Source organism: Macaca nemestrina, chromosome 3 (genome assembly GCF_043159975.1).
Source record: "Macaca nemestrina isolate mMacNem1 chromosome 3, mMacNem.hap1, whole genome shotgun sequence".
Taxonomy (NCBI): domain Eukaryota; kingdom Metazoa; phylum Chordata; class Mammalia; order Primates; family Cercopithecidae; genus Macaca; species Macaca nemestrina.
The window spans coordinates 90142997-90165847 of NC_092127.1; the positions used below are offsets into that span (position 1 = coordinate 90142997).

At 42.0% G+C, this 22851-nt stretch overlaps 1 protein-coding gene and 1 long non-coding RNA gene across 12 annotated transcripts in view; one reads left to right on the top strand and one right to left on the bottom strand.

Moving 5' to 3' along the window:
• LOC105486386 (methionyl aminopeptidase 1) overlaps positions 1-22851 on the bottom strand; it is a 113728-nt gene that overhangs the window by 60689 nt on the left and 30188 nt on the right. For 4 of the 11 annotated variants that reach the window (XM_071093278.1, XM_011749256.3, XM_071093275.1 and 1 more), the window contains 2 exons: positions 16408-16493; positions 15497-15599 (listed from right to left, as the gene is read on the bottom strand). Coding sequence is in view for 1 of the 11 variants with exons in the window: in XM_011749251.3 (XP_011747553.1) it covers positions 7489-7602 (114 nt within the window). In the remaining 10 variants the exon portion in view is untranslated. Of the gene's footprint in view, positions 1-6917; positions 7034-7488; positions 7666-15496; positions 15600-16407; positions 16494-22851 lie in introns of those variants that run through there. The other 7 variants (XM_071093280.1, XM_011749259.3, XM_071093279.1 and 4 more) reach the window with 5 other exon arrangements.
• The window catches only part of LOC105486385 (uncharacterized), a 43838-nt gene that overhangs the window by 18179 nt on the left and 2808 nt on the right, over positions 1-22851 (top strand). The window lies entirely within an intron of this gene.

A 22851-nucleotide genomic window follows, 5' to 3' on the forward strand; every position in this document is an offset into this window, starting at 1 on the left:
GTTCTGTGAGCTGCTCTAGCAAATTAACCAAACCCAAAGCGGGGGCCATGGGAACCCCAACTTGAGGCCAGTCAAGTTTTAAGTTCCAGAAGCCGAAACTCGTGACTGGTATCTGAACAGGGTGAGAAAGGGGCAATTTTGAGGACTAAGCCCTCAAACTGTGGGATCTGACATTATATCCAGTCAAACAGGGTAGGAAATGAACTAAAAGACACCCAGTTGGTGTCCACTGCAGAAATGATTGCTCGCTTGGTGGTAAGGAGAAACCCCCATACGTTTGGGTTACAGACGCCTTCTGTGTTGATGACTGTTGTGGTATGAGAACAGCGGGAAAAAAGTTTGAGTTTTTCCCAAACATTTACTCATATTTTATTCTACTCAGTATCAAAAACAATTTAGAAAACAAACATCTATAGATCCTGACTTTATAGTCCTTAAAATTTTAATTCAAAAGCAATATTAAATTATTCATATAACAACATTTACATTTTTCTCTATCATTTGTTTAGTAAAGAAGCTATCAGTATTCGAACAGTCAATCCCATCCCTATTACCAGTTAGTGAAATAATCAGTAATAACATAAATCCCCACTCAGAAGACAAAAAAAAGCTATGAAATTTCTAAAACCTAACGGAACTTACATTTACCTATTTTATTGAATGATTAAGCCTGTAACTTGCTGGATAAGACAGGGTTAACCTTCAGAATGTGATGCAAAGATTGGTTTGCGTTTTGCACTTAAATCACAGCAGAATCATTAAACACACATTCAAAACACGGAGAAGTCTCTGTTGCAAGGGAAATTGCTAAAGTTATAATTTCACTTATCATTTATATCCTAACCACTCCTTAAAGGCTTGAGCCTGTGACCCAGATAAATGCCACATTAGCAGATAGCAGACCCCAATTAACAGGGGTTTTTCTTGGTTTTGTTTTTTTGTTTTTTTGGTTTTTTTTGAGACAGAGTCTCATTCTGTTGCCCAGGCTGGAGGGCAGTGGCACAATCTCAGTTCACTGCAACCTCCACCTCTCGGGTTCAAGAGATTCTTGTGCCTCAGCCTCCTGAGTAGTAGCTGGGATTACAGGCATGCATCATCACCACCCAGCTAATTTTTGTATTTTTAGTAGAGACGGGGTTTCACCATGTTGACCAGGCTGATTTCGTAGCAAGAGATCTGCCCGCCTCAGCCTCCCAAAGTGCTGGGATTACAGGAATAAGCCACCACGCCTGGCCTTAACAGGGTTTTTAGAAATGCTTTCCAACAGACATAGCACAGCTCTGGTATATCAGGAAGAAATCTTTACTAAGCCTTGCAATAAGTCAGGTTACTGGAGATAAAAACAGGAGAGAACTTATAAAGCATAAGAAATTCCACGGGGTCCCTATCCTAGTTTCATCCATAAGGTGACACACACACACACACACACACACACACACACACACACAGTGAGAAAGGCAGGCCTGGTTTACAGAGTGTTTTGAATTGCTCTTTATTCAAAGCCAGAGACAAGACTGATACCAATCAAGGAAATCAAAGTAAAAGACTTATAATTGTTGAGCTGGGAGCACTACCTGCCCAAGCATGAATAAAAGAATGCTTCACGTTAAAACTGTGAGGTCAGGCGAAGTTCAGGATCAAGCAGAAAGGGTTGTAATTACATTTATATTCCATTACATTAAACATTTAATACAGAATGAAGCTCAATGGTTGCTTTATAAAGTATTTCTGCCTATTTAATATCTATCTAAAAGGGTTTGCTATTGCAGTAATACCAAAGACAATTACAGAAGCAGTTACCATGCCACTGCTTTTCTTCCGAATATCTAGAGCTGGAACGAGCTTAGCTATGCACTTATGTCTGTCACCCCTACCAAATTTACTAAAACTTAACTAAAATTTTGCAGCTATGCTAAACATGAAAAAGATTCACCTTAAAAAACATGACTAAAACTTGATTTCAACCCACAAACCAAATGAGCAATGTAAGATCACATTTCCTATAGCACTTCAATTTCCAAAAAGGTAACAAAAGACTTGTATAACTTTTGATTGCCTATCAGCCAAACGATGCCTGTTTTTTGCTGTTGTTTTACAGATTCTACTGTAATAGAGGTATATTTCATGCCAAAACTTCATAGATGACCAGAAGGCCCTCAAACCAACAATAATCCACTAACTACACTGTGAGAACCACCGTTCTGGACAAGGATACAGAATTAGTTTAGGATGGTTCAATTCTGGGTTCATGCACCAAATCATGTACCATTATTATATGTTCTTAAGTCAAGATGATTTTAATTTTCGAGGAACATTGATTGAAGAGTAAACAGCAGCTAAAAAATGGAAAAGAAATTAAATTCAACTATAAGTCAATAAATAAATGACAGTACACCCATAACAGTCTTTAGAAGGAATCATGTAAATGTAGCCAGGACATGACACTACCAAAACACTGGTTAAGACATAAGGATGAGAAAATTATCTGACATCATATGTATTATGGTTGCCATTTTTGTAAAAACATACACAACTATGTGCACATGAATAAATATGCAAATATGTTCTTAAGAATACACACCAAAATTTCATAGAAATCATCTCTGGGTAACTGATTACCTTCACATATATTTTCTATTTTTCTACAATAAATAATTCATGAATTATTTTTGTTTTAAAAAGACTCGTAATTTCTCTTTACCTCCCTCCTGTCTTTTCGCTTATAAGAAGCTATGACATTTGTACCTAAACTCAGCTAACTTACAGCAGTGTTTAAGGGTGGTCTAAAGTGATATGAGGAATTTAAAGAAAATCCCTATAAATAAAAAAGCAGAACATGATAATATCTCCTTTAATGAAGATGAATTCCAGAAACACTGCACTGGTGGGAATGTTGTTACTGAAGGAGGAAGTTTCAGAGCGCAGGGTTGCATTTCAAAGATACTGCATGTTATAAGGGCAATTTCTTCCCTACCTTCTAACTCCAACCTACAAGATGCTCAACAAGACTTTATTCCAGCTGGGTGCAGTGGCTCACGCCTGTAATCCCAGCACTTTGGGAGGCCGAGGCAAAGTGGAACTCAGGAATTCAAGCCCAGCCTGGGCAACATGGTGAAACCCCATCTCTACCAAAAACACAAAAAACTAGCCAGGTGTGGTGGCTCAAACTGGTGTTCCCAGCTACCTGGGAAGTTGAGGTGGGAGGATCACTTGAGCCTGGGAGGTGAAGGCTGCAGTGAGCCAAGATTGCGCCACTGCACTTCAACCTGGGTTGACAGAGTAGGACCCCAACTCAAAAAAAAAAAAAAAAGAGAGAAGAATAACTGTCTTGTTATTTCAAAAAAAAAAAAAGAGAGAGAGAGACTTTCTTCTTGGATTCAGTTAATCATGTTACCTGCCACTTCTTTGAAAGAACCTATTATTGGATTTGTCAAAAATGTTCACAAACAAGTAACATTTCTCCTCAAAGATTTTTAAGCCCTCCTTGGTACTGATTTTAAAACATTACATATGAGATTATATGCATAATAAGGCCGAAATTTACTATATGCTCTACTAGGCACTCTGGATGCTCTCTTAAGTCACCTTCCACTCAACTCCATTGAAGAGGATGCTTCATTAGGCATAGGAGGGACTTATCCAAGCACATGGGAGCAAAATCCAGGTCTCCTTCCACTTACACTATGCTTACTACCTTTTATGTGTTATAAATACAAATAGTTACATATCACTCAGGTCCCTTCCAGCTGATCCTCTAACCAGAGAAGACAGCAACTGCCCTATGCTATTCACAAAGTTAAATATCAGCTAAAAAACTGAAAAGTTACTAAATTCAACCATAATCAAATAATGACAGTATATCCACAATATAGCATACTATTCAGTGTTTACAAAGGATAATGTAAATACAGAATTTCTTTGTTTTCCATTGCAAGCCCACTGATCTCCTTTCTTTCATTTAAGGAAATGAGGGAGGTCTACTGTGGGCAAGGCACTTTGGAAAATACAAAAATAAGTAAAACACACCCTCTGTCCTCAAAAAATTCTTACACACAAATGAAAAAGACATACACGAACTATTAAATAGGAAGGAACACTGCTATCAATAAATACAATCAAACATCAAGAACTCTTGGAAAACTCAATTTTCAAGTAAAACTGGTTGTACTCCTCTAAAGAACGAAAGCTTTCCTTAAAATTAAACATCCTAGGCTGGGTGCGGTGGCTCATGCCTGTAATCCCAGCACTTCGGGAGGCCGAGGCAGGCGGATCACAAAGTCAAGAGTTAGAGACCATCCTAGCTAACACGGTGAAACCCCATCTCTACTAAAAACACAAAAAAATTAGCCAGGCGTGGTGGTGCGCACCTGTAATCTCAGCTACTCGGGAGGCTGAGACAGGAGAATCACTTGAACCCGGGAGGCAGACGTTGCAGTGAGCCGAGATCACACCACTGCACTCCAGCCTGGGCGACAGAGGGAGACTCCGTCTCAAAAAAAAAAAAAAAACCAAAAAAAGATATCCTCATTTTTCTAACAAGTGAAGTAATCATAGATTGTACAAAAGGTCACAGAGGAATAAACAAGGTGGTGTGACAGAGTAACTGGGAATGCCTTACTTCTGTTAATGGTGCATCAGAAAGGCCTCTCGCAGTTTTGTTCTGTTTGTTCCCAAAGACAAGCTGGCCAGACAGCCAGGCCAGGGACCAGAGCAGTAGAAAGAAGAAAGATCATCCTAGTGATCAGAGGAGTGTTAAGGAAAATCCCTAATTTCTTCTTTTTTGTTTTTTGTGTTTTTTTCTTCTTGAGACGGAGTCTTGCTCTGTTGCCCAGGATAGAGTGCGGTGCAGTGGTGCAATCTCGGCTCACTGCAACCTCCAGTACCGAGGTTCAAGTGATTCTTGTGTCTCAGCCTCCTGAGTAGCTGGGACTACAGGCGTGTGCCACCACGTCCGGCTAATTTTTGTATTTTTTGTAGAGACACGGTTTTGACATGTTGCCCGGGCTGGTCTCAAACTCCTGACCTCAGGTGATCCCCCCGCCTAGGCGTCCCAAAGCGCTGAGATTACAGGCGTGAGCCACCATGCCTGGCCAAGCCCATATTTCATCACAGATGTATAAAGTGGCTTAGGATAAGTTACAGTGACTTGATCAAGTTCTCAAGATGGGATTGAGGAAACAGCTGTGATTTCAGAAGACAGGTGACATTTTGGAAAGGAAAGAATATAAACACAGCTTTTGGCTAGAGCAAGAGACTCAGAAGAGGGGCCCTGAATGTGGGGCTGGAATCCTGAAAGCAATGAGGGATATGCATAATCAGACTGCGGGAAAAACAACTTCTGTACAAGAGGTTTTGTTTGAGATAGGGTTTTTTGTGGGTGTCTGTTTGCAAGGGGAGGAATTACAGTAGAGAAATAAATTAAGAGACTACGACAACTGATTTGGCGGAAAATTTTAAAAGTTGACCCGAGGAGGTGGTAAGAGAAAAGAAGAAAAAGAGACAGTTGGGACAGCCACTCTGGGAATATTTGAGTGCATGTCTAACAGCGATACCAGAAATATACCTGCAGAATCCAACATGTAAATACCTCAAATCCTAATACACGGAATAAACCCTGAATGTTTTGTTTTCGCAAATGTGTCTAGCATTTTCCCACAAACCCCAATGATTCAACCTTCTTTCCACCTGTTTCATGAATGTGTGTTTCATGCTACCTTTTTAAAATCTTAACAGAAGAGGGTCAGAGATATTAATTCAAAATGCCACCTACTTTTAAAGTTATTCTACTCAGATGGTACACAAATGTCAAAAGCAAACACTGTTTCTTAAGTTCAGGTCCCACACAGGCCACAAAAGGATAGAATTTGGAAATTTTAAAGAATCTAAAGGACCTGTACTAGGTTTAACATGAGTAATGCTCAACATGTTAAACCTAGCACAGATCCTTTAGATTGTTGAGTAATGCTATTTTTAGATCAAGCAACACTCCTCCACGTGCAAGTTTTTCCAAATGATACTAACAAGGTCAAGGATCATATCCTATCTAAAAACAAGACTATATAACACAGGTAAGACCTCTTGCAATGGCTTATCTACAAGTATTGTGACATAAAAATTGTATTTATTTATATCTTTACGTTTTTATATGTTTTATGTTGGAAACTACTTTTATTATTTGTACTGTGTTCATATGTCTGCCTTCACTCTTATTCATATTTTTATTTATGGCAGAGTTAAATTGTACTACAATCCTTGAAAAAATAAAAGGTCTTACATTATAACAGCATTTCACGTTCCTTGGATAATTTGGGTTTCAGAAGAAGCTTGTGAAACTTACTAAGAAAGCTATAATCATCCCCTCTGTACAGGGTAACACTGGAACTCAGAAAGTAACTTTACTAATTCAAGATCGCACAGTAATTGGCAAGAGCAGGGCCCCAATCAGGCCTTCTCTTTATTCCTGCTCTCCTCCCCACAGGACACTACCAATTTAATATTTCAATATTCATGTGCCTCTCTTCAGTAAACCTGGACTGTAAGTAAGAGCCATACTATTGCCGCCCAGCCCTCACCCTGGGTCTCGAAATGCAGCAGCAACACTAGTCACTCTTCAGTAAACAGAAACACGAGCACGCGCTTCAGTCAGGACCCCATTCAACGCTGGGTTTGCTCTACTGCACAAAACTTACTAAAACACATTACAGCCTTCACGCCTAACCCTCAATGGAACTGTCCTTTTCACTCTGGGAAATTCAGTCACAGGTGACTCATCCCGTTAGCTTACAGTTTTGTAAATTAATAATTTTATATACCGAGGGAAAAGAACGAATTACACAGACCTCTCCATTCCCCACCCCCAAAGTTGCTTAAGTGTCAACGCACGGTAGTAAAGCACAAAGAAGTGGGGCTGGACCTACCTAGCGTTTCTCCCCTCTGTTCCTCCTCTCTGCTACTCCGACCGTCCTCCGGCCACCCATCTCTCAGAGACCGGCGGGTCGCTTCCACCCCCCACCCCGCAGGGACCCGACGGACGGCCCGGCAGCCTCCAGCGCCCAGACCCGAGCCCCGCCGGTGCCGCGGCTGTGGAGGCTCGCGACGCTCGGGCTGCCCTGTTTCACGGCGCCGCTACCTGCCCCCGGCAGCCCGCACACCTGGCGGCCCCAGCCCCAGCGCAAGGAACCAGCCCCAGAACGCGGAGGTCTAGCGCGGCCGCGCGACCCCGCACGAGCCAGCTTCCGCCCCAGCCCACATGGCCGCGGCGGGCGGCGGCCCCCGCCCCCGCGTGAGCCCCGCGCGGCTCCCGAGGACCCGGGGACCCCAGGAGGCAGGAGGGGGCGGTGGCGACGCGGGTGGGGGGAGGAGGAAACGCGGCCGGGGGGAGGAGGAGGAGCGCGTCCCGACTCGCCGCAAGAGCGGGAGGAGCCAGCAAGGGAGAGGCGAAGAGGAGTCCCGCGGTGGCGGCAGATCCGCGGGGCAGCGGGCGTCTACCTGCGAGCAGAAGTACGAGCCCTGGATGCCCAGCTTGATGCAGGTGGGACACTGGAGCTTGGCCTCACTGCTGCAGCCGTCTGTCTCGCACACCCGCGTCTCCACGGCCGCCATGCTGCCTGCCCGCTGGAAGAGCGCCTCACCGAGGAAGAGGCGGCGGCGGGAGGGAAGAACGGCCGGGCGGAGGGGAGGGGAGAGAGACCGAGTCGGGGGAGGAGCAAGGCCTGCCGCCGGCCTGGGCGCGGAAGGGGGAGGAGCCCAGGGCCGACCGGGACCACGCAGCGCGCCCCGCCCCCGCCCCGCGCGCGCAGCTGGTGCCCCGCCCCGCCACCTTCGCCCCGCCCCCCGCCCGCCGCTTGCGGTGGCTGGGTGCCCAAGCTTCCTAGCGGCGCGCACGTGGGGGCTGTAAGGGAGCTCGGCAGGGCCCCTCCCATTCGGCGCCTTCGGGCGTCGGCCAGCGCAGAGCGCGACCTGCCGGCGCCTGGCTGTGAGGAGCCGCCCTCTCGCGGCGCACTCTCTGTGCCTACAGTCAGATAAGGCAGTTGTCCTCACTGACAAACACCCAAGAGCCCTGATCATCCCCGACACCCGCAGGCGGCTGGAGAGGGCGCTGCGCTCCTCTGCGTTGGTTCCCCCCGGACGCTCCTTGGAGAACAGTCCCCTGGGTTAAGTTCTATTTCTCAGTGACATTGTCAGGTCTGAGGCCTAAAGACCACCGCTCATTCGCAGAAAGGAGAGCAATAGAACTGTCAACGAGAAGCTGGGCTGGAATTCACATCTGCCCTCCCTCCTGCCCGATTTTTTTTTGCCACACCACCAACCCCCCTTCAAAAACGATAGCGCTAGTAATAGTAACACAACTATCAGGTATTCAATACAAATAATAATTGTTTGTATTATCCCAGTTGATTGCTTCCGCGGTAAATAGGGGAGAATTGTGCTGATCCTGAAATGTCAGAGTCGAAAGAAGCTGCAGAGGCCTTCCTCTGCGAACCTGTTGCCTCAATCTTTTCATCTGTATTCCAGGTCTGCCGTGTTGTAACTCATGCTTGAGTGCCTCCCTGTCACTAGGGAGGAGCGAAAAACTAGCATTTACTGATCACAAAAGGCTGTGAACTTTGTTATCTTACTGTATTTTTTTAGCTTCTCCGTACTTAATACACCAGAAAAGCTCATATTACTTTTATTTTTAAGAACTTTGTTTTGGCTACGAGCAGTGGCTCACGCCTGTAATCAATCCCAGCACTTTGAGAGGCCAGGGCATCCAGGGCACCAAGGCCCGCGGATTCTTTGAGGCCAGGAGTTCGAGACCAGCGTGGAAATACGACAAAACCCCGTCTCTACAAAAACTAAAACTAAAAACTAAAAAATTAGCTGGGCGTGGCGGTAGGCACCTGTAGTCCCAGCTACTGAGGAGGCTGAGCCAGGAGGATCCGTTGAACCTGAGAAGTCAAGGATATGGTGAGCTATGATCCCGCCACTGCACTCCAGCCCAGACGACAGAGCAAGACCATGTCTCAAAGAAAAAAAAAAGAACTTAGTTTTGCAATATAAGCAGTACGAATGATGTAATAAAATCAAGGAGTAGAAATATTTACATGCATACGTACATACACTTTTGTATACAAGAAAACAGAAAAATCGGTATAAGTATGTATGTATATATAAAATATTTTTTAAATAAAAACTGTACCACACCACGTAAAGTAATTTACTTACCTGATTTATTCAGTTACTATGATGTGAACTTTTTGTTTGTTGTTTGGTTTTTCTTTGAGATAGCATCTCATTCTGTCAACCAGGCTGGAGTGCAGTGGTGTTCACAGCTAACTGCATCCTCAACATCCTGAGCTCAAGTGATGTTTCTGCCTCAGCCTCTGGAGTAGCTAGGACTACAGGTACACGCCACCTTGCCCAGCTAATTTTTCCGCTTTTTTGTAGAGACGGGGGTCTCACTGTGTTGCCCAGGCTGGTCTTGAACTCTTAAGCTGAAGTGATCCTGTCACCCCCGCCTCCCAAAGTGCTGGGATTACTGGCATAAGCCACTGCACACATTCTTTATTGCCATCAATTATACTTTTACCACATAATTTTAATGTCTGTATAATATTCTATTGTATGGGTAATTTACTGGACTAAATCCACTAATAATAGATATATAGGTTATTTTAAATTGTTATCATAAACAAGGCTTCAGTGACTATCCATTTAGCTAAAACTTTACATACATCCTTATTTACTTAGGATATATTCTTTATTTTTTTTTAATAGCGACAGGGTCTCCCTATGTTGCCCAGGGTAGTCTCGAACTCCTGGTCTCAAGCCATCCACCCGCCTTGGCCTCCCAAAGTGCTGGGATGAGCAGGCATGCAGCCTGCATGCAGGCGTGAGGTGAGGAGGCCTTCAGATATAGTCTTAAAAGTGGAATTGCCACGTTAAGAGTTTTCACTGTCTTTTACTCTTTATATAGTTTGCCATACTTTTACATATCTCAGTGTAACTCTCTACAAAGCATTTATCATTTAAAAAGGAAAAATAGTAACTTTAAAGTGGAGAGACCTGGGAGATACTCTATTGTGATCAAAGTGAAAATCACCAATAATGTGACAAATAGACATTGTACCCTCTCTATATGAACCATTGAGGAGAATACAGCATTATCTTTTGCAGTGTTCTTGAAAAAAAATGCATAAATGACTGTAATCACAAGGAAATATCAGACAAACCCAAGCTGAACACATTCTGCAATATAATTGACCTATACTCTTCAAAATGCCAATGTCCCAAAAGACAAAGATTTGAAGAACTCTTCCAGATTCAAAGAGACCGAAGAGACGTGACAGCTAAATGCAACACATGATCATGGGTTGGATTTTTGGATCAAAAGAAAGATGTTTTTGCTATAAAGGAAATTAGGTTGCATTGTATGCTTATGAATTCCCTGATTTTTGACAGTTACACATAGTGGGAGTCAGAAAGAGAAATGAATGATAAGACAAATGTGAGAGAACGTTAAAAATTGGAGAACCTGGGTATACCAGAGTTCTTTATTTTTTCAATTTGCTACTTTTCTACAGCTTTGAAATTATTTTAAAATAAAAGTTTTAGAAATTCTTCCTCTCAAAAGCAAGTAAATGGTGCTAAAAATTAAAAATTAGAATTAAAAATTCTTCCTAGATGCTCAACTGCAGGATCAAGTCCAATCTAGGCTCTTTCTATATACCTCCACTTAGCCTCATCTCATTATTTTTCATGCCTAGGTCTTGACCATTTAGCAAGAGCAATATGCTCATGTTTTCCTGAACACATAGTGCTATTTCATTCTTCCATGTTCTTATACATGTTGTTTCCTCTGTCTGGATTGCCTTTCCCCATTTGATCTCTTGGTGAAAGTACTATTTCCTTAAGATCCAGCTCTGACATCACTTCACCCATTAAACTTTTGCTGACCTCCTTAGCTCTACTTAATCAGTGCCTCCTCTGTGCTAACTCTAAACCAAGTACAAAGTGCTATGCTACAATTGACAATAATTTTAGGTAATATTTATTAAGGACATAATATATCCTAGGCATATACATACATGTGTATGACATTCTAACACTTGGGTCAATGACAGACCACATATACAACAACAATGGTCTCATAAGATTATTATACCATATTTTTACTGGACCTTTGTATGTTGAGATACGTTTAGATACACACATACTACTGTGTTACAATTGCCTACAGTATTCAGTACAGTAACATGCTGTAAAGGTTTGTAACCTCAAAGCAATAGACTGCCTGTGCACCATAGAGCCAGCCGTGTAGTAGGCTATACCACCTAGGTTTGTGTAAGGACACTTTATGATATTCACACAACCACAAAATCACCTAACAATGCATTTCTCAGAGCATATCCCCATGGTTAAGCAACACATAACTAGTGAGATGTAAAAGTATAGATACTAGTGCTTTTACTTTTAATCCTCACAACTACCCTATAAGGAAGGTACCAGTAGTAATCCCATTTGTATTTCTGTAGCCCAAGGTCACATAGCCAATAGGTAACAGAGCCTAGAATTGAGCTCAGGTTTCTCAGACTACAAATCCCATGTTTTTAGCGACTATACTTCATTACCTTTAATTTTTCACCTGTGTCTCCTACTAGACTGTGACTTCCTTGTAACAAGAGATTTAATTTATTTTTCTCTCTATCTCCAAACCTTAACCCTAGCACAATGCTTGATATATAATAGGTGCTCAATAAGTGTTTGGCTGGGCATGGCGGCTCTCACCTACAATCTCAGCACTTTGGGAGGCCAAAGCAGGAGGAACACTTGAGCTCAGGTGTTTGGGACCAGCCTGGGCAACATAGCGAGACCTCATCTCTGCTAAAAGTAAATTTTTTTTTTTTTTTTTTTTTTTTTTTTTAGACAGAGTTTCACTCTTGTTACCCAGGCTGGAGTGCAATGGCACAGTCGTGGCTCACTGCAACCCGGGTTCAAGCAATTCTCCTGCCTCAGCCTCCCTCCCAAGTAGCTGGGATTACAGGCATGTGCCACCACGCCCTGCTAATTTTGTATTTTTAGTAGAGATGGGGTTTCTCCATGTTGGTCAGGCTGGTCTCAAACCCCTGACCTCATGTGATCCACCCGCCTCGGCCTCCCAAAGTGCTGGGATTACAGGCATGAGCCACTGTGCCCAGCCTAAAAGTAAAATTTTAAAAATTAGCTGGACATCGTAGTGGACACCTGTCATCCCAGCTACTTAGGAGGCTGAGGCAGAAGGATCGCCTGAGCCTGGGAGATTGAGGTTGCAGTGAGCTATGATCACACCACTGCCCTGCAGCCTGGGCTACAGAACAAGTCCTTGTATCAAAAATTAAAAATAAAAGTTTTTTCTTCTCAATTTGTTAGCACATTATGTCAAATATGCAAAAAAAGGATTTGTGTGTCTGGAGAGAGAAAAAGAGAGAGAGTATCTATTCTATCAGTCAGAACTCAGCAACCCAGCAAAAACACAGATGGCACTCTCAAGCTGGGTAATACCAAAAGAATAAAATGGTATTTCTGTTCATCTCTTTTAGAGTCAGGGTCTCACTCTGTCTCACAGGGTCTCACTCTGTCTAGGCTGGAGTGCAGTGGCTCAGTCATGACTCACAGTAACCTTGAGCTTCTGGGCTCAAATAAGAATGTCTCACACTATAAGTACTTACCACCACTCCCAGCTATTTTGTTTTTAATTTCTTTTTTGAAACGGAGTCTCGCTTTGTCGCCCAAGCTGGAGTGCAGTGGCCGGATCTCAGCTCACTGCAAGCTCCGCCTCCCGGGTTCACGCCATTCTCCTGCCTCGGCCTCCCGAGTAGCTGGGACTACAGGCGCCCGCCACCTCGCCTGGCTAGTTTTTTGTATTTTTTAGTAGAAACGGGGTTTCACTGTGTTAGCCAGGATGGTCTCGATCTCCTGACCTCGTGATCCGCCCGTCTAGGCCTCCCAAAGTGCTGAGATTACAGGCTTGAGCCACCGCGCCCGGCTGTTTTTAATTTTTATACAGACAGAGTCTCCAAATGTTGCCCAGACTGGTCTCCAACTCCTGGCCTCAAGCCATCCTCCCACCTCAGCTTCCCAAAGTGTTGGGATTACAGGTGCAAGCCACCATGTCCAACTATAGTCTCTTCTTTTTCTTTGCCCCCTCCTCTGGTCCTTAATTCAAGATGGCTATAGTCTCGATTAAACTTCATTCTTTTCAAATTACCTGTAATCCCAGTACTTTGGGAGGCTGAGGCAGGAAGATGGCTTGAGGCCAGGAGTTCCAGGCCAGCCTGGGTGATATAGCAAGACCCTTATCTCCTTAAAAAATAAAAGGCCGGGTGCAGTGGCTCACACCTGTAATCCCAGCACTTAGGGAGGCCGAGGTGGGCGGATGTTCGAGACCAGCCCAGACAACATGGTGCAACCCCATGTCTACAAAAATACAAAAATTATCCAGGCAAGATGGCGAGTGCCTGTAATCCCAGCTACTGGGGAGGCTGAGGTGGGAGAATCATTTGAACCCTGGAGGCAGAGGTTGCAGTGAGCTGAGATCGCACAATTGCACTCCAGCCCGGGCGACAGAGCGAGATTCCATCTCAAAAAAAGATATTAAAAATTAAAATTAAAAAAATAAAAACAAAAAATTAAAATTAGTCACGTGGTAGCATATGCCTTTAGCTTCAGCTCCCTGGGATTGCTTGAGCCCAGGAGTTCCAGGCTGCAGTGAGCTATGATCCAGCCACCACACTCCAGCTTGGGTGGCAGGGTTTTGGAAAACTGTAAGGAATGGTGCGGTAACTCAGTGTTAACAATAGGACATTTCCATTTCTGGCCTTGCAGGCACAAGGGGACTGGGCAATTACCAAAACTCACAGTGGGCTGGGTAGAGAGGGCTGCCAAACAGGAGATGTGACCTCTGCTTAAGAGACCTGGCCAGCCCAAGGTCATCTAAAAGGTCAGGAAGCTGAGACTTCATTCTCTTCCACCTTATGATCTTCTGAAAGCTGGGACAAGGAGCCCACTGATCCTACAGAAGTCCACACAAGTCAGCCTCTCAGGACAGAGGGCAGAAATGAGAAGGTGGAAAATGGATTCAGACGAACAAAAGATAATCCAGAATAATGTTGTATTCACCACCCAGCTTAAGAAATGAAATATGGCAAATACAGTTGATCTCCTCAGCATAACCCTCTCCGATTGCATCTGCCTTCTTCCACTTCTGTGGAGTCACTATCCTAAACTTGGTGTTTATCACTCCTAGGAAGACCTTAACCTTTGTAATGGCATTATACTCCGTAGTCTTCATCTTGCCTTCATTATTCTTCATCATGATTGTGAGATTCACCTTGAAATTAGGGATACTTGAATCCCTAATTTCTTTACTTTCCCTACCATATGATTTTCTATTCTCTGAATATATCACAATATGTGTATTCTCTTGCCAACGGATATTTAAATCTTTGTTTTCCATATTTTGCCCTTACAATCAATGCTGCCATGAATAGTCTTACACTTCTGTAGAATATATTATTTTAAGACATAAAATTGAATAATGGAATTTTCTGACAAGGATTAGCACTTTCCTTGATCTGTCATATCTTCATACTTAGAATCATCGTGAGTAATGGATTTGGAGCCAGAAAACTGATTCATGTGTGTAGTTCCTAATTCCTTGTCTCATACAAGACCCTTAAAATCTTTGAGCTTTTGTTTCCTTATCTGTAAAATACTGTTATAAAAATCGGGCCAGGCACAGTGGCTCACGCCTATAATCCCAGAACTTTGGGAGGCCAAGGCAGGTGGATCACCTGAGGTTGAGAGTTCGAGATCACCCTGGGCAACATGGAGAAACCCCATCTCTACTGAAGATAAAAAAAATTAGCCAGGTGTGGTGGCATGCACCTGTAATCCCAGCTACTCGGGAGGGTGAGGCAGGAGAATCACCTGAACCTGGGAGGTGGAGGTTGCAGTGAGCCGAGATTGCGCTACTGCACTCCAGCCTGAGCAACAGAGCAAGTCTCTACCTCAAAAAAAAAAAAAAAAAAAAAAATTAAATGAGTTGGTGCCCATGAAAGCACTTTGTAAACAGTAAAGCACCATGCAAATGTAAGTTGTCACTGTTTATTGTGTGCCACCCCTTTTGTAAGGTATCTCCTGTGAGAGGAGGAACCATGTCTCTCTTATTTGTTTCCCATTGCATCCCTAGTACCCAGAATAAGGCTGGAACAGAATAGGCACTGCATATGTATTAATCAGGGAAGACTAATGGCTGTAACAAACAATCTCAAAACTTGTGGGAGCTTAAGAAAATCAAAATGTATTTCTCTCTTATGTCATCGTCAGCTATAGGCCAACCAGGGAAACCCTATCTTAGCAAAGATCTCAGATCCATCTTGTGGCTCCACCAACTCCAAAGTGCTTGGAGTCCCCACCTGAGGAGATGCTGGCACATGAATGTACAGAATTGTGCATGAGATTTGACAGGCCAAACCTGGGAGTGATGTATTTCACTCTACTCCGTTCCGTTGTCCAGAATTCAGTCGATGACCGCATCTTATTCTGAGGATTGCTAGAAAATGTAGTTCAGCTGTGGCCTTAGGAATGAAACAAAATTGGTTTGATCAACATCTGGCCAATCTTTGCTACAACAATTGATAAATATTTATAGAATAAATACATCAATAAATAAATAAAATATGCATATCTAAATGTAGCTTATATTCCTTTTGGTTTGGTTTGGTTTTTTAGCTTCTCAATAATGCCTTAAAGTTGAATTTGCATCAGCTAAAATGCCTAAAGCATTTTCTCTGTTTGCTGTTAAGGCCCCACAGAGAGAATAGTAGTTTCCCAAAAGTCCCATTTCCGGCTGGGTGTGGTGGCTCATCCCTGTAATCCCAGCACTTTGGGAGGCCAAGGCAGGAAGATGGCTTAAGTCCAAGAGCTCAAGACCAGCCCAGTCAAAATAGGGAGACCTCCATTTTTACAAATAATTTTCAAAATTAGCCAGGTATAGTGGCACATGCCTGTAGTCCCAGATACAGGGGAGGCTGAATCAGGAGGATTACTTGAACTCAGGAAGTTGAGGCTGCAGTGAACTATGATCTTGTCATTGCACTCCAGCCTGGCAGACAGAGCAAGACCCCCAGCTCAAAAAAAAAAAAAAAAATAGTTCCATTTCCCAGAGGTGGATTTGGAGAAATTTGTCACCAACTACTGCTGTTTTCTCATTAGGAGGTCCATTCTCTAGTATGGGCCTCACGGACTAGACCCATTCTCTGATAATGTTGTGACAGCATCTACCTTCCTGAAGAGGCAGAGCCAAAAGTTCTTTTTCTTGAAATTTTGCTTCCAAAATCTCACTTGGATGGTTCAGAATATGTTTCTGTTGGCCAAGAAACTAACCTTTTTCTATTCCATTCTGAAGCAAAAACGGCACCACTTGAGGATTTTGCTTCTACTCCCTCAATCTTCTTCACAGGTGGGCAGCCCTGGATCAAGTGAATGTTAAAACTTCTGAAGTCAGGCCTTCAGAGATCTGGAGCCTCAACCTTAACCCTCTTATAACATTCTTTCTCAGTAGGTACCCAACAACCATATAAGACTTTTGTGTAGAGGTCACATTTCTTTTCTTTGTCTTATATGGATAGCTGCCTAAAAATTTGATTTTGGGGGGATTGGAGACATAAATAAGAAAGGTAAACAATATAGCTTCTAGATGATAACACTGGACAGTATCCTCACAACCTTATGGAAGGCAATGATTCCTTAAAGAGGACAGGAAAACTTCACTTATTGAAGCCCACCCTTTCCCCCCTGCTCTGCAGACCATTTTTGTCTTCTATCAAGTGACCATATGTGAGCACAGTCATGTCTTAACATTCTATATTATTCTATTTGACTATCCCTTGCCTCTGTACAATACGGCCTTATTTACTGTAGCTTTGTAATAACTTTTGATATCTGAAAGAGCAAACCCTCACATTTAGTTCTTTTTTCAAGATTGTTGCAGTCCTTAACACCAAGGGAGGTTGAGAGTATAAGAGCTCAAGAGGAAAGGGTACGTGCAGGGGTGGGATCCACACAGCTCAGAATAGACTGTCAGAACCTACACAAGATATGGAGGGGGTCCATGCAAGGAAACAGCTCAGCACTGAGACTGACTGCCAGAGCCTGACACACACCTCACCTTGCTCAGGTTCTGACTCCCACCCTAGACGTCCTCTCTTTGGGGATTCCCTTTTCATCTTGGTCAGGCTCTAATACTCAGTATCAAGAGGGTGTCTCCCTGAAGGGGATGGCCTGGAGTAGGATGTCAGAGCCCCAGAACAATGATGAGAGTGTCTCTGCAGTGTAAGGTCCAGGCTGGGATGTTATAACCTGGGTATGGTGAGAAGAGCATTACCACAGAGGGACAGCCTGGCAAGGGGAGTCATCTGCTAAGTGTGATGAGGAGGGTGCCCACACAGGAGGAGGCTCAGGATGAAAAGTCAGAACCTGGTGGGGTCAGGAGGGTGTCCTCCAGGGGTGAACCAGCATGGGGAGTCAGAACCCTAGTGCGGTGAGGAGGAGTCCATGGGGAAAGGGGCAGGCATAGGGTGTCGGAGCCTAAGCCATATGAGGAAGTCATCGCTTAGAAAGGAGAGACTGTAGACCAGGCATGGTGGCTCACACCTGTAATCCCAGCATTTTGTGAGGCTGATGGTCACAACTACTTGGGAGGCTGGAGTGTGAGGATTGCTTGAGCCTGGGAGGTGGAGGTTGCAGTGAGCCAAGATCACACCACTGCACTCCAGCCTGAGTAACAGAGTGAGACCCAGTCTCCAAAAAAAAAAAGAAAAAGAAAAGAAAGGGAAGATTGATGTGGGATGTTGGAGCCCAAAGATGGTAAGAAGAGGGGTGCAGCAGCAGCTATGGAGATTGGTTTTATGCAGGGATATCAATGAAGCGAATGAACATGCTAAGGATAATTTAGGTCAGTTTCTCACTCTCAGAGAAGGAAGTCACAAATATGGAAAGGGAGAAAATGAAAATTAACTGTGTAGTGTTGAACTGGATTTGGAGGAATCAGTGTGAACAACAGTTTTCAATATATATAGATGGTTATAGAACTAAATATAGATGTGAATATATATATTTATATGTGTGTATATAAATATACACATTCACCAGCTCTGTCCATTGAGCAATTCTGAGGCCTAAAACATCCCAATAGCCAGGATCATACCTAGTACCCTGATCTCAGCTTTTAAATATGAGACTCTGCTTCAAGGAACCAGGGCACCTTGAAGAAATGACTGATCTGTCAGCTGGGGCAAGAAAGCACAAAATCTGAAATATCCTATGCCAGAAAGCAAAAGTGATCAGATAATTGTGGGGACATGTAAAACAAACAAGTATACAAAAGAACCAGAAAAGTATGCTTTATGAAGTTCCCACAGTCAAAATCACAGAGAATATTAGCACCAAAATAAATAATGATAGCAATAGGTTACAGCCTGTTGAAATAGGCTATGATTTCATACTAATAGTAAATGATGAGTCATACTGATATAAAATGATAAATGAATAAACTGACAGTTTAATGAGAAATAGAATATTTACCTAATCCCAAAGTACTTCCCCACAAAATGCTTATTAATTATAAGGTGAAAAGTAATTTGAGTTGATAAGCCAGGCAGACACGACCTTAATCAAGTAATCAAAGTAAACAATATCAGCAATGGGACAAATTGAAATTGTGCTCTCCACATGATAGGTTCCAATAAAATGAATGTAGCATGACTTCTGTGATGCCCCTCCCAAAAATGCATAACCTGAATCTAATTATGAGAAAACATCAGACAAACTCAAATTGAGGAACATTATACAAACATGCCTTATAATTTTCAAAAGAGTTAAGGTCATGAAAATAATGGAAAGATTAAGGAAATGTTTTTGAATTTGTTATGGACTGAATGTTTTATGTCTTCCTCCCCAAATTCACATGTTGAAATTCTAACTCCCAGTGAGATGCTATTAGGAGGTGAGACCTTTGGGAGGTAATTAAGTCATGAAGGTGAACTTCTGGATGAATGAGATTTGTGCCTTCATAAAAAAGAGACAGGAAGGCTTGCTTCCTCTCTCTGTCTCTCTCCCCCCGCCGCCCCATATGAAGATATAGCAAGAAAGCACCCAATAAACCAGGAAGGATGTCCTCATCAGGTATCAGATCTGCAGGTGCCTTGATTTTGGATTTCTCAGCCTCCAGAATTGTAAGAAATAAATGCTGATTGTTTAAGCCATTCCATCTGAACTAAGACAGGGCTGAAGGACACTAATGAGACGTGATATTAACAATTAAGACACGGTTCTGAAATCAATCCTTTTGCTCTAAAGGACATTATTCCAACATTTGGTGAAACTTGAACGAGGTCTGAGGATTAGATGGTAGTAAAGTACCAATGGTAATTTCTTGATTTTTTTTAGTAGTGTTTAGCTATGTAGGAGAATGTCCCAGTTGTAGAAAATATACTCTGAAGTATGAGGAACTGATGGGACATCAGGCTGGCAATTTACTCTCAAACGGTTTAAGAAAAAGTAATTTTTGTACTATATTTACAACTTTTCTGTAAGTTTCAGATTGTTTCAAGAAATGTTGCCTACCCAATGCAAGATATTTATAAAATAATGCTTTATGTATGCTAACTTGATGCATTTTTCTAGTGTATAGTACAATAAACTATTTTTTTAATTATGGGCAGAGCCAGTGCCTGACCCACAGATGTTGTGAAAATCGTCTGACCTATTCCGAGGAGATAGCTTGACTTTGATTGAAATGCTTTAATTTTAGCATATGCATATTTTAATTCTACTGAAAAATAGTTTTTACAATTAACAAACAAATGTTATATACTTGTACATTCATTTTTGGATGTCTATGTGTACAGAGTAACAAAATAACAGAAGAACAGAGTCGCACAAATGCACATTTCAGCTGTGAGCTACATAAAATATATCTCTGTGTGCGTATATTCAATATCCATGGGATCATTAGACAATGGACATGGTAAATTGCATCTCCAATAATGGTTCTTACCAAGGAATTGCAATAGAATTAGCATGTTTTGCTGAAGACCCTCTAAAAGTCAGTATTTCCTTTACTGTATTGTCATAGAGTGCCTTTCCAGAATATGCTTTTTAAATTTTCTTTAAAAAACAGATTATGACAGGCTGTTTTTAATTCTGAACAAAGGCATCTTGTTCTTATTAAATTATAAAGAACTGAATGCATTTTAATAGCGGTTTTGATTAAATTATATGAATAACAAAATTTCTGTTAGTCTTAAATTACCAATGTGTATGTGGAATCATCATCAGGGATGATGATGTGCCTTACACATAACACAGGCTCTTAAAATATTTAAAATATGAAATTTGCATTTAAAACCATGTCAGAAATGGATTTTCAATAAATATTAGCTGATAAACATCTGTTAGTGCTTTTTTTTTTTTTTGGAGACGGAGTCTTTCTCTGTTGCCCAGGCTGGAGTGCAATGGAGTGATCTCAACACACTGCAACCTCTGCCTCCTGGGTTCTAGCAATTCTCATGACTCAGCCTCCTGTCCTGCGTAGCTGGGTCTACTGGTGCACCCACCACCCCGGCTAATTTTTTTGTATTTTAATGGAGACAAGATTTCACCATGTTGCTCAGGGTTGTCTCGAACTCCTGAGGTCAGACAGGTGTGAGCCACCACCCCCCGCCTTATTAGTGCTTTTAAGAGGATGATTTTCTCACTTTGTAAAGAACATCTAGTAGATATAACAAACTAAGAAAAATAACAAAGAATATTTCTTTTCTTTTCTTTTCTTTTTTCTTCTGAGATGGGGTCTCATTCTGTTGTGCCCAGGCTGGAGCACAGTAGCACAATCATGGCTAACTGAGACCTCGACCTCCCCAGGCTCAGGTGATCCTCCCACCTAAGCCTCTCAAGTAGCTGGGACTATAACCACACATCCTCACACCCGGCTAATTTTTTGTAGTTTTTGTAGAGATGGGGGTTTCACCATGTTGCCCAGGCTGGTCTTGGACTCCTGGGCTCAAATGATTCACTCTACTCAGCTTCCCAAAGTACTAGGATTACAAGCGTGAGCCACCACACCCGGCCAATATGTCTTTTATAATAGCAATTTTAAAAATACCAACAAGTAGCTTGTTGAGAAATGGATTAATATCAGATGAAAACATTTAGAAAACTTTATTGAGAGACTTAAATAAATGGAAGGACACATATTTATATACAGGAAGACAAATTTTTCAAAAAATGTCAGTTTGAGACTAGGCACAGTGGCTCATGCCTGTAATCCCAGCACTTTGGGAGGCTGGGGCAGTTGGATCACCTGAGGTCAGGAGTTTGAGATCAACCTGGCCAACATGGCAAAACCCCATCTCTACTAAAAATACAAAAATTGACTGGGTGTGGTGGCGTCACCTTTAGTCCCAGCTACTCCGGAGGCTGAGGCAGGAGAATCGCTTGAACCCAGGAGGCGGAGGTTGCAGTGAGCCGAGATCATGCCGCTGCACTCCAGCCTGGGTGACAGAGACAGACTCTGTCTCAGGAAAAAAAAAAAAAGAAAAAAAATTATCGGTTTGTCCCAACTTAATATATAGGTTAGTTACAACTACAAAACCAGTGAGAAATATTGTTTTGTTAATTGTATTGAAATGTTTTAAATAATTTTTTTGAAGAAGGCAAAGATAGCCACAAAATTATGGAAGAGATATAAATTAAATGAAAAGCCTAATTCTACCATATAGAGATACTACCATAATAATAATATAGTCCCAAAGGACAAAACAGTCTAGAAAGCAGAGTGGGAAAAATAAGAATATCTGAGTTCAAGAGTTCAAGTTCTTCTTGCTCTCTTTTTCTTTTTTTCCTTTTTTTCTTTTTTGTAGAGAAGAGATCCTGCTTTGTTGCCCAACCTGGTCTCAAACTCCTGGGCTCAGGCTATCTTCTCGTCTCAGTCTCTCAAAGTGCTGAGATTACAGGTGTGAGTCACCATGCTTGGCCATAGTTCAAGTTATAATTCATCTGCTTTGCAGTTAGTTTCTCCCTATCCTCTCCTATATATGATGATTTCTTCATATATGATGTCTAATGAAAATATGACAAATTCATGTAAAAGGGAAGAATGATTAAATAAATAATTTTAGAAAAATTAGTTAACAATTTGGAAAAAATCTTAAATGATGAATTGAAGAGCAAAAGTAAAAAATTAAAGATAATAAGATTAGCCAAAGAATAACTAGAAGAAATACAATTGGATATTTAGAATTTTCTAAAATTATATTTAAAAATTATTAAAAATGGAAGAATATGTCCAAAATTCAACTTTATCATGTATTTATTGAGCACCTACGACATTGCAAGCACTGTTCTAGGTTCTCGAGATACACCAATGAGCAGTAGACAACATAGAATTTATGTGTTTGAAGGTTCAGACAATAATCAAATAAATATCAGGAGTAGATAACTACTATCAAGAAAAAGAACATACAGGCTTATAAATAGGCATGAATCAGTGGGATATAATTGAGAGTTCAGAAATAAACTCATACATTTATTTTTCAAAGCATGAAAATAATCTGCTATGGTCTAAATGTTTGTGTCTCCACAAAATTCATCTGCTGAAACTTAATCCCTAATGTGATGGTATTAAGAAATGGTGCCTTTGGGAGGTGATTAGGGCATGAGGGCTTCATCCACATAAAAGGGATTAGTACTCTTATAAAAGAGGCCCAAAGCCGGGAGATTGAGACCAGCCTGGCCAACATGGTGAAACCTTGTTTCTACTAAAAATATAAA